This window comes from Aulonocara stuartgranti (assembly GCF_965226115.1).
Source record: "Aulonocara stuartgranti genome assembly, chromosome: 15".
Classification (NCBI taxonomy): Eukaryota; Metazoa; Chordata; class Actinopteri; order Cichliformes; family Cichlidae; genus Aulonocara; species Aulonocara stuartgranti.
Genome location: NC_138951.1, coordinates 40,132,425 through 40,144,554, shown reverse-complemented (window position 1 = coordinate 40,144,554; position 12,130 = coordinate 40,132,425). Strand labels below are relative to the sequence as shown.

Below are 12,130 nucleotides of genomic sequence, written 5' to 3'. Positions count from 1 at the left end.
TAACTTAAAAGGTAATGTATTATTATTTTTTGCCTTGAACATCATTAATAATGTCTGTGAGGACACTAAATCTTCTAACTTCAACAATTTCGATTTTATAAACAGATTATTTGTATATTTAACATTATGAATCATTCGTAACATGCTGTAGAAAATGGGAGCAAGCAAATCTTATATCTGTTAGTGTTCCTCACGTTAGCTCTGCAGATCCGTTAAAGCTTATGGGAATAAGGAAACACAGCAAAGAGACCTGAGAAGTCCCTCAAACGCTGCACTGCAGCAAGTGTTGTGGCCTGTGTCGAAACCCCTGAAGGTTTAAAGCTAATAAAGTTTGGAGCCAGACGTCTGTGACTGACAGGTAGATACTAATATATCAGTCTGCTAGGCGTGTCTGTGTTAGTGCTCTTTTGATCATTTTAATAGAGAAAATAATATAAAATTACAGCTTTTTATTTGTTTAATTGTAGCATATACAAAAAGTCTTTGGTCCAGTATCTATTTCTGTTTTATTTGCAGGTATATGTGCATCTGTCCAACGTGCTAGACTCTTGACAAGCCTGCCAGTTGCAGCTGATAACTGAGCACGTAGCTCTCTTTCTAAATATATTTACTCGTCTGGCTCAAAAAAAACAAAAAATCCCCAGGGTGATGTCACGGTGGCCATATCCCGTTTATGAAGTTTGTGACCTTAACTAGAACTTTCATTATTTTTCTTATTTTTAAATGCACCTATTTAGTCTTAAACGCTGAAACAGTAGGATATTTTAAATCTGTCAGAGGACATATGGAATATAATTTTTTCTGTGATTTTGGTACAATGTTGCCATTTTTTATTTCATTTGAATCTATGATTGCAATTGCAGTTGAATCTAAAACCATAACTGGCTGCCACTCAAGTGTGTTAACAAACATTATTTAAAACACGTTTGCAAGCTTCAAGACAAAAATATGATATTCCATATCACCCTAGAGGTGAAATAAAGACTGGGTGTGATTGCACAAGACAGACGTGCATTGTGAAATGTGAGCACGACCCTCACAGTTCAAACTTCACATACGAACAGGGATGTTTGTTAACCCGTTTAGGCCAAGGCAGAATCTTTAAATCTGTAATGAAGAGCGGCGTGTGTGTGTGTGTGTGTGTGTTTGGTGTATTATGAACATATTTGAAAACCAAGCGTTTCACTGATGTCTAAGAAGTAAAAGCACAAACCCGGGCAGCAAACAGCTTTCTCCCTTTACTTGAGACACGAATCTCACTGCATATTTCGTTTTTGACTGAGCAGCGGAGCTTTGAAAAATGTGTTTATTTCTTCTTCTGAATGATGAAACATTTACATTTTCACAATGTTTATCTGTGATATAAAACATATAAATAGGCTTTGAATATATAAATTATTTTTAAGCCAACTCAACTATTTTTTTAATGAAGGTAACCCACATTCACAACTGTTGTAAAATATTCAAAAGGATAACATTGATTTATATATAATGCTTTTCTACAGACACACTGATTTTGGGCACTGGGGTATCTCGTAAAAAGACACTTTGACACTTTGACCAGAGAAGCCGGGGATCAAACCAGTGACCTTCCCATTAACGGACGACCTGCTCTGCCCCTTAAATTATCTTTGACATATCATTTGTGTCGCTCTGACAGCGCCACGGGTTAGCACGGCCTCACTTCAGAGAGGGTGTGTTTATTTTATTATGTTCTTTGGCCTTATCACACGTCTGATGTGCTCTGAAGGATCAATGAGTAATGACAGCTCATGCATATAAACGGACAGCTCTGAAACCTGATCTCCACTCCTCTCTCACCATGCGGGGTCTTGTCTTCTTCTTCTGTTGCCTTGTGGCTCTGGCCAGTAAGTATCATTCACTCAGTTCTACTTGTAGGAGGATAGCACCCCCAAACTTAATAATCTTCTAACTTCTCTTGAGAAGTTTGGGTAAGAACATCCAAAAAGTCCCTTGTGAGTGTCTTTTATAGAATTGTTGTACTGTTATTGTCAGGATTCAGGTTTATTCAAGCAAATACTTAATACCTGGATAAGATTAGAACAGAATAGAATACCAATTGATTTAGTTGTCTCTGCTAACGATACTGGACTATTCTTCTGGAGTTTTCAGATTAAGTGTTTATTAGATGCCATGTGTGTCTTTTAACATCTTAGAAAAACACTGTTGTTACTCTAACAAGGTGCCTGATTGTAGCATTATGTTGTGTAGCATTGACGTAGACTCATAGTGTACCTTGCAGTGTGTTATAATGCTTACACTATGTTTGACTTTCTTTCTTTTAGCTTGCCAAGCTGCTCGTTATGGTGAGTCTTTTTCTTTAATCTTAATCATAAATCCATCATATAATAATAATATTCTCTTCCAAATGCTTTAAGTTAGATGGTATTTAACTTTAATAAAAACACCTTTCAGATCTCACCCTGAATCACAGGAAAACCTACGAGTACAAATATGAAGGAGAAGTGAAATTTGGATCCGGCAAACCCAACCGAGCCGAGTCTGGCGTGAGGATACAGTGCAACATGAAGATCTCTGGTGAATCTCCACAAGTATTCATTCTTCAGGTGAGAGTCCCAGCAGACAGTAATATAAATCCACACACTGGTTACTTAAAGTTATAAATGATGCGCATTTCATCTTTAGTAGGCTTGATTACTGTAACAGCATCTTTACAGGTCTACCTAAAAAATCAGTCAGACAACTACAGCTCATTCAGAACTCTGCTGCTCGAGTCCTCACTAAGACCAAAACAGTGGACCACATCAGTCCAGCTCTGAGGTCCTTACACTGGCTGCCTGTCCGTCAGAGGATAGACTTTAAAGTTCTGATGCTGGTCTATAAAGCTCTGAATGGTTTAGGACCAAAATACATCAGTGACCTCCTGACCCAGTATGAACCTTCCAGATCCCTCAGGTCATCTGGATCCGGTCTTTTATCAGTTCCCAGAGTCAGAACCAGACACGGAGAAGCTGCATTCAGCTTTTATGCTCCTTATATCTGGAACAAACTCCCAGAAAGCCTCAGATCAGCTGAAACACTCAGTTTATTTAAATCCAGGTTGAAGACTCACCTGTTCTCAGCTGCATTTGAATAAAACACAAAATCCAAAAATTTCAAAACTTACATTTTAACTACTGTTTTATCTACTTTTTTTCATTTTAAATCATGCTTTTGATTTCTTTTTGTTTTTTAATGTCTCTGTAAAGCACTTTGAATCACCTTGCCGTTGAATTGTGCTATATAAATAAACTTGCCTTGCATACACAGCAACACAATGTTGGCCAGTTAATTTGAAACTTTATTTATAAATCCACCGAATAAACATTATGTAATCATCACTATAGATTCTTCAGAGGTCAAATGAGTAGACACTACTGAGGCTTCAATACCCTGACAAAATGATTTCTTTAAGACATTAAAGCAGGTTCTACTCTAATTTCAATGTTTGCACACCTACAGCTGTGCGACGTTGGCTATGTTCCAGCATCTTTCTGTCTTCTGCTTTACAATGTTATAACTACAAAACTGTGAACTTGTAAGCTAATGATACTACATACAAATGACAATGTCTGCACACTTTTGTAGGGTCACACGTTATTCGATGTGTTTTGTTGCTCAAATCTGAAAAATATTTCTTTTTTCTGTTTGGGCTTCAAGGTTTCAGACGTGACCTTCGCAGAGCTCAATGGCATCACAGGGAAAAGTGATTTCAGTCAATGCCCCAAGCTCAGTCAGCGTATTGCTGCCCAGCTCGCCAAACCTTTCAAGTTTGAGCACATCAACGGCCATGTTCGGCAAATCCAAGCAGCTCCTGACGTCACTGAGACCACTATTAACATTGTGAGAGGGATGCTGAGTTTCTTCCATGCAACTGTCAAGACCTCACCAACTGTCTATGAGCTGGAGGAGGTAAGTCATCAGTTTCTGATTTTTTTAGTCTACCTCATTAGTAAGAATGTCAATAACACAAGTTTTATTTTGCGTATAGGTTGGAATACATGGAATGTGTCCGAACAACTACGCTACTGAAATTAACAAGCAAACAAACAACATGAACGTCACTCAGGTTGTGGATATCGACCACTGCAGAATTAAAGCAGCAATGCAAAACGGAATGGCCTTTGCTGTCCTCGACAAAGAGACCAAACAGGTTTGTTTGTCTCGTCGTAAATGCAGCTGATTGTGCGATTTTAAATTAAATCCAGCAAAATCATCTCCGTTTCTGTTTGCATATGCTCCAATCTAGAGAGGAGAATCTATGATTTCTACTGTGCAATACCTTTACACCATCCAACCAACAGAAGAGGGCGGCATGGTCAAAAGTGCTTATGCCCTCGAGCAACAGCACTTTAGTCCCTTCAATGTGAAGGGCGGTAGTTTCAGAATGGAAGCAAAGTAAGACAAGAAGGCATCTGCATGTTATACCTGCTAATTAACTTTAGCTGCTGCATAACAAATAAAAAAAACCTTCTCCTGCAGGAAGGAAATGGTACTGATTCGTGTGAGTGAGGGAGGCAAACCTGCCAACGTCGGGCAATTGCAAAACAGGGGCGACATCGTGCACAAATTAGTGAACTCCAACGCTAATATCCCTCTTGTGATGCAGGACCTCGCAGAACCAAAAGCTAAGGTAGGGATCAACTGGTGTAGCAAAATTTCCACCAGAATACAACAAAAAGAGTGAAATTCTTCATAGTTAAACAGCTAAAATCAGGAATAACTGATGAAAATCTCTGCCCCTGTTTGCAGGCTATTAGAATGATCAAACAGTTGGCTGAGGATCATAAAAATCAGATTAAGAAGGAAACAACTGAGGACACCTTAAAGGTGTATCAGCTTTTGCGAATGCTTCAGGACAGGGATTTGGATGAGATGTGGGTGGAACTGGCAAGAAACAATGAACACAGGTGAGTGTTTGTGAGGTGATTACAAAAAGTAATAATGTAGCAATTTATTTTTTTTTGCTTTTTTTGTCCAAAATTCATGGATAACAATAATGTCTGATAAAGAGCTTGCACATACTTAAAATATATATTCTTGGAAATACCAAAAGTGGACAGCTGAGACATAAACCCTCTGTCGGGTGGTGGTCAGACACATTTGTTATGCACTGAATGCACTGTGTAATACAATTGTGATTCAACAAAATACTACTTAGTTATACTACTGCTACTACTTTAGTTATTAGTTTTTTAATACCTATTTAATTGGAGTTTGGAATTTAATGGAAATTCATCTGCATTGACAGACATATGTGTAAAAGTTGCTACATTTTCATGCTTCAAGGCACTAATACTCGTTGAGTATGCTCATTTGAATGAATGCGGTTGATGGTGTTGTAAATACAGCCTCTAACACGGGATTTACGACAAACTTTATGAGTAAAGCTGCAATAAAAGTATCATTATTAAGTTATTAGTTAACTTTTTGTGAATATCTTTGTACCCAGTGAGAACATGTTTTTTTAAAGCTCAAAGTGAGACTCTTTTACGGATAACCTTTAAAAAAGCTTTTCATTATGAAGAAGAACATTTTTCGAGGCTACCTCTGAAGCCTGATGCTGATCCACTTCAGCTGATTATCCTTCGACTCAGTTCAGGAGGGATTTAGTGCAGCGCATTAACAATGAGGAATAGTTTAATATTATGCGAGGCATAAATGTAACAACTTAATTAAAACCTTATAAATATCTTTTGTAACATTTTGGTATACACCTTCCCTTCATCTGTGTATTTGAAGGATAATCTTTATCTGAAGTATTTGTGTATATTAGCTCTCTTCTCTCTTCTTTTTCACTTATTAGACGCTTTTTCTTGGACATGGTTGCCGAGATCAACGACGACAGAGTCCTCAAATTCCTGCACAAGAGATTTATTTCAAAAGACGTGTCTGCAAATGAAGCTGTGCAAACCCTTCTGATAGCTATGAATCATCTCCAGCCCAGAGCTGAGCTGGTTGAGAAGGCTAAAGTGAGTTAGCAAAGCTGGATGGTGATCACGTAACAAACAAAAAACAACAACAAAACGATCACCTAAGTGACATGTCGATCTTTCGCAGGAAATAATGAACATGGAATTCATCAAATCCAATCCTCATTTGTGGACTGCTGCCATGTTTTCTTTTGGCTCTCTGGTGTACAAATACTGCGCATATCATTCACCATGTCCACAAGCTGCTGTTCAGGTATTCACACATCAACAGGTGTATGCTATGTAATGAGAAATTATCTGTGCAATGGAGTGTTAAGGTTTTGAGATAACTATTTAAGTAATATTTCAAATTTAACTAGAAAAAATCATTTTGAGCTTAAATATTGAAATAATACTACTTCAAGTACTGTTTTCCCCCAAATTAACCATTATAATTAGAAAAGATCTGCGATTACAGTCGAGATCATCCATGTGTAAAATGATAAAGCAAGTCAACAAGCATTTTTGAAAAAAATGTTAAACATGTATTTGTTGTTTTAACTAGCCACTGCTCAACCTTGCCAATGAGGGCCTGAGAAACCACAATGAAACTAAGATGTTCATCGCTCTGAGAGCTCTGGGCAATGCAGGTCATCCAGGCAGCATTAAAACCATCACCAACTTCCTCCCTGGAGTCGCTGCCAACCCCGTAGACGTGTCGTGCCGTGTGCAGAGCGCTGCTATGCAGGCTTTGAGACTGACAGCTCGCAGAGATCCCTACAGTGTAAGAACATTACATGACATGCAGTTGTTGTTGTTGTTGTTTTTAATATATGCAGATAACTTGCGTTTAAAATGTCACATTTTTTAGGTCAAGTGAAGTATTTCATTCTCTTAACTTAGACCGGTAAAATCAAGTGGAAAGCGTCTTCAGTTGTCTTTCAGGGCTCACTGAAACTGAAAAGAAACTGTGCCAGAACATAATAGTTTTTGTCCTAACAGTAGCTGGCAAATGTGTGAGCTTTGACCATGGTTTCCCCAACAGCTGATTATTATATTGCTTATGTTTTCAGGTCCAAGAGATTGCCCTGAAAGTGTTCCTGCAAAAGAACTGTGCCCCTGAGACAAACATGATGGCAATCATGGTCATGTTTAACACAAAGCCATCAGCGGCTCTTGTCTCCACACTGACTGCACATCTAGAGAGAGAAAAAGACATCCATCTCGCTAGCTTTGCATACTCTTACTTGGAAAATATAGCTAGATCCAAGACTCCAGACAATCACAATCTGTGAGTATAACAATAAAAAAAGGGGCTGTATCTTTATCGGTGTTGCTTTTGCTGGTATATTTTACATGATATCTAATTGTTTTTGTGTTTTCTGCTAAAGTTCAATTTACTGCAGTCTGGCTATGAAAAGCCTCGCTGCCAAATTTGGACGTCTTAGCTACAACAGCAGATCATTCCGAATGGACATGTTTGATGGTGGGTTCAAGTTCACCAATAATTAGACCACTTTTGAGGACTTTAAGTAAATACATTTACACTCACATATGAAAATGACCATTTTTGCTTTTCCAAATGCAGATGATTTACTGATGGGGACATCTGCTTCATTTAATATGTTGGGAGGTCCAACAAGCGTCTTGCCCACTGAGATCATATCACAACAAAAGTATTTTGCCATCGGTAGAATCATGAAGCTAATGGAGGTACAGAGTCATATAATATCCTTCAAATAACGTTTCCCAAACACAAACTGTAATCCTGTTATTTCTTTTGATTCCAGTTTGGTATCCGTTCCGAAACACTCAAGCAGCTGATTGGCCCCAGCATTCCTGGATTTAAAGGCGATTTTAGCTTCAGCGACTTTCAGGCCATTTACAATGTCGTGAGTATTACATCAAAGACGTCAAGGGAAAAATATCAGCTGTACTATGACGCCAATTGATGTGGGTGTCCACTGTGTCGTGTCATTTTCAGCTTAAAAACTGGGAATCGCTGCCAAATGATAAACCGATCATTTCTGCCTATTCACGCTTGTCTGGACAAGAGTTTTTCTTTGTAAACATCCAGAAGGATCTCCTTGAGTACATCAAAGCGGTGAGAATAAATTGGCAGAGACATTGCTGATCTATTAAAGACACATGATGCCTTGATACCTCTTACAAGATGCTGTCCTGTGATTTTGCATGTAGGCTGTTAGTCCTTCTGCACCTAAAGGAACCCCTGTGTGGGCTGCCATTGAGCAATTGCAAAAAGGACTTTCATGGCATTGGACGAAGCCTTTGTTGAATATTGAGGCTCGTTTGTTGCAAGCTACCACCCTGGGTTTGCCAGTGGAGATTGCCAAATATTATCAAACAGTCACCGGGATCACCATTAACGGTGAGGAATAAAACCTTATAACAAATGGCAATCACATTTGTTTATTATTGAAAAATGTACTTGGGCTAAACATTTGTGCTTCTTTATGTGTGTCTATAGCTAAAGCTGCAATAAATCCACCACAAGCTCAGCATCTCGGAGACCTGATCAATGCAGATATTTCACTGGAATCTGAGGGTGTCATGGGGTAATTTAAATAGATAGATACCCAGTGTATTTGGCAACTATCATCAGTATATGCGACCAAACAATTTTTTTTGGAGGTGCAAACACTAACTCTATCATTACACTTTTTATTGTAGATTCACAAAAGATTTCTGGATTTTCCACGGGATCAACACAGAGCTTTTCCAGTGCGGTTCAGAGATGAAGAGCAAAGCTCCCGTTGAGCTGCCAATGAAGCTTTCTGCCAAGATCAATGTTGGAAAAAGAGTTTTGGAACTTGACATGCCCGCTTGTAAAAATGAGTTTGAACTCATTTCATTCAGGTATGTCAAGATCATGATTATGTCCCTCTACAGCTCTAAATACATTTACTAGATCAATTACCAACCACTCTCATTTTTTCTTTACTTTAGTCACTGGAGTGTGATTCCTTTTACTTTATATAAACTGGTCACTCCACTCCAGCTCACACTGGAACTCACAGGAGCTAAAACACAAGAATGAGTGCTTTTCATTCATTCAGATTCATCAAGAAGCTAAATGTACTAAATAAATCCGACATTTCCATTTTACAGCTCCAATCTGTATGCAGTCTCAAGGAACATTGGAGATCCAGAATCCCCTAAAAGGACACCAATGATACCTGATGAATTTAACTCCCAACAGGTACAGCCAACACCTTTGGAAGATTACTGTTACACGTTCATTTATTGAAAACTGGCAACAACTTCTTCTTGATTATTGTTTTTCCTTCAAACAGCAGCCAACACCAAACAACTGGTGGCGAAAGGCAAATATGTGTGCCAAGAGCAGCATGTATGGAGTGGGTGTCTGTGTGGACTATGACATCAGGAGACAGTATTTTAACAACGAATACCCCCTCTACTCTATAATGGGATTCACCCATGCGGCCATCAGAGTAGTCCCAGGTATACACAGCAAGTTCAGTGCACCATATGCACAGATGACCTTTATGTCGTGCTTCTTCACTCACATGAGACACATGAGACTACTACTTTTAAATGTCTTTTTCACACATATAACCAACAAGAAGGCCTGTGTTAGGTTATAAAGGTATCCTGTGCTCATGTAACCTGATGCACTTTTTTAGCTGAGGCGACCAAACCTGTGGAGAAAATCCACTTGGAGGTTCAATGCAAACCCGCCAGTCATCCATTGACCATCCGCCATCTGTATGAGACTATGAGGAGGATTGCACAGGTATTTGAAGACTTCTGTAACGTTACATGTGCATCACCTCTTCCTGTCTTTTATCATTTAAAATTTTCCTGTTCCCATGTTGTGTTTACAGGAACGATCCCAGGAGCAATCAAATTCCGCATCAAATGAACGGGAAACCCGTAACAGCCAAGAAATCATGATGGATGTACGTTAAATAGGCAAAATACAGAGTACTCTGCATTTTAATCTGACATGCACTAAAAATAATATAATATACGTGACATATATGTATATGTTGACTTTGCAAAAAACACTTCCCTCAGCTTTATTTCATCCATCTACAATAATTCACACTCACTTTGGTATTACTATAAATTTAAGACATAACATGATTAATATAAAGTAAGTACTGTCTCATATCTTAGGCCACAGCACCTCAGCCTGTGGTCAGCATCAAAGCCATTGCCATGAGTGGTAACCAGAACCTTGAGGGTTTCGATATGACCCTGTACAACCCATCTGAAGGAGACACTCTGAAGGCCCAAATGATCATGTCCCATATCGGAGACGCCGCCAACTGGAAGATGTGTGTCGACGCTTCTGCACAGTCTCCTGCTAATGTTAAGGTAGAAAACCTATGAAAGCAAGACTTTCTTAGTGATTTATGTTTAATTTGATGTGTAAACTGCCAGGACTTCATTTAATGGCATGGCATCAGCAGTTAATGTGTCCTGGTCACAATCATTGTCTCAGTAACTAAGGTTTGGCATGTTTTTTATTCATGTCCACGGCCTCCTTAAATCACTGGGGAAAATATTCCTTAGCAACATTTAAAAAAAAGGCTGGTGTCATTATGTTCCCATATTTCTGCTCTCTAGACAATAAAAAAGAGTAGTTAATAAGCAATGGCATGCTACTTGGAAAAGTTTTAAAGAGTAATATTACAACAGTTTGGCATTAAAAAGTAGCAGACCTTTAAGCTGCTGAACATATAAAAATCTTGGAGTAGATAATGATGTCCTTATTTTTTAATAACATACTTTTCCTTCTTTTTAAATGTGTCATATTTTTTAAAAGAAAGCGCTAAAGCCATGTGTTTGTTTGTGGAGTGGTGCTTCAGCGTTGACTGTGTTTGTTCTAGGCAATGATTAGTTGGGGAGCTCAATGTAAGCCCTACAAAATATCGGTGATGGCTGCTGCTGCACAGTCCCCTGCTCCCAGGCAGACACTTGAAGCCAAAGTAGAGTGGGCCAATGTGCCAGAAGAGATGGTGAATTACTGCTCCAGGTGAGTTTCTATAAAATGTCCAACTTCTACCAAGAAATAAAAGCTGTGACAAGTTAAATGATTATCATGAGGAGAGAAGATTTGACATTCTTATCACCTTCTCAACCAACTTCCTTGAAATGTTTTTTGTGTTAATGGATTTTATCCACTCCAGAATGGAAAGATACATCCCAGGCATGGCTTTGCTTTACGGCTTCAACCAGACATCTGAGAGCAATGCCAACCAGGAGGTTTCTGCATCAATTGTATGTGCCTCATCCGACAGCATTGATGTGACCATCAAACTTCCAAAGGTTTGACAGGAAATATTGACTACATACGATTATATATATATAAACCTTCATACACTGTAGCTAATCATTCACTGATGTGTCCTTTCTTCTGTTTCGTTAAAAGTATACAGTCTTTCGTCCGGCTGTTCCACTTCCATTTTCATCTACCAGTTTCTGTATGGAAAACACAGAAAGAAACGAACAAGCCTAAAAATGTGTAAGCAAACGAAACATGTCTGATTAGGAAAACTGAGGGTTCACTGTAATCGGCTGAGTCTTTTTATGTTAATCCTTGTGTGTTAGCATTGGTCTCTGTGTTTGTGTGTGTGGCAGTTGATTAATTTTTGTGAAAAGAACAAATGAGGAGCTGTGCCACTTTTGCTTACTGTCTAAAATCTGTTTTCTGTTGCAGAAGGACATCAGAGCACAGATGGGAGCCAGATGCCTCGTCTCACAGTGATAACAGCGCGACCAAAAGCTCACCACAGTGATGAAACTGAGGAGCATGAAAAATGTATCAGCAATCTGTTAGATGTCACCAGTTTGGAAATAACCTGTAAAGGTCCTGATTTATTAATTTGAATGCATGTTATTATTTGAACACCATCAACTGAACTGTGTGAATTCGTACCTACGAGTACGCTCACTGTGCTTGAGTTACACTTTGTTTTTTCTGATTCTGCTACAATAAATGTTTATGCATCCAGCAATGTGTCGAATCTTTTTTCTATTTCTATTCTATTTGTACATTTAAGTGGCTAAACTGTAGTTACACAGTAGCTGGAGCTCCTCTGTCTCTTGATTAAATGTAATTAGCAATATAACCGAATATCTCACACATGCCATCGCAGTAACGGAGGCATAATCCACGCTTATTGAGGCGGCTTTCGGCTAAGTAAGAG

General features: G+C 38.7%; 1 protein-coding gene across 1 annotated transcript; it reads left to right on the top strand.

The window, feature by feature from the left end:
* Nucleotides 1–1,762: 1,762 nt before the first annotated feature.
* On the top strand, nucleotides 1,763–11,911 carry vtg3 (vitellogenin 3, phosvitinless; the record flags this gene model as incomplete). The annotated part of the gene is made up of 28 exons (XM_082504320.1): nucleotides 1,763–1,868; nucleotides 2,307–2,327; nucleotides 2,437–2,588; nucleotides 3,682–3,933; nucleotides 4,013–4,174; nucleotides 4,271–4,419; nucleotides 4,504–4,654; nucleotides 4,774–4,931; nucleotides 5,828–5,993; nucleotides 6,082–6,207; nucleotides 6,499–6,717; nucleotides 7,007–7,224; nucleotides 7,325–7,419; nucleotides 7,522–7,646; nucleotides 7,724–7,825; nucleotides 7,918–8,037; nucleotides 8,133–8,322; nucleotides 8,422–8,509; nucleotides 8,625–8,810; nucleotides 9,063–9,153; nucleotides 9,248–9,416; nucleotides 9,599–9,708; nucleotides 9,800–9,874; nucleotides 10,095–10,295; nucleotides 10,811–10,956; nucleotides 11,111–11,249; nucleotides 11,353–11,445; nucleotides 11,641–11,911. 27 exons carry the CDS (start codon nucleotides 1,763–1,765, stop codon nucleotides 11,437–11,439), a joined length of 3,804 nt encoding a protein of 1,267 aa, XP_082360446.1. The 3' UTR covers nucleotides 11,440–11,445; nucleotides 11,641–11,911.
* Between the last annotated feature and the right edge of the window lie 219 nt (nucleotides 11,912–12,130).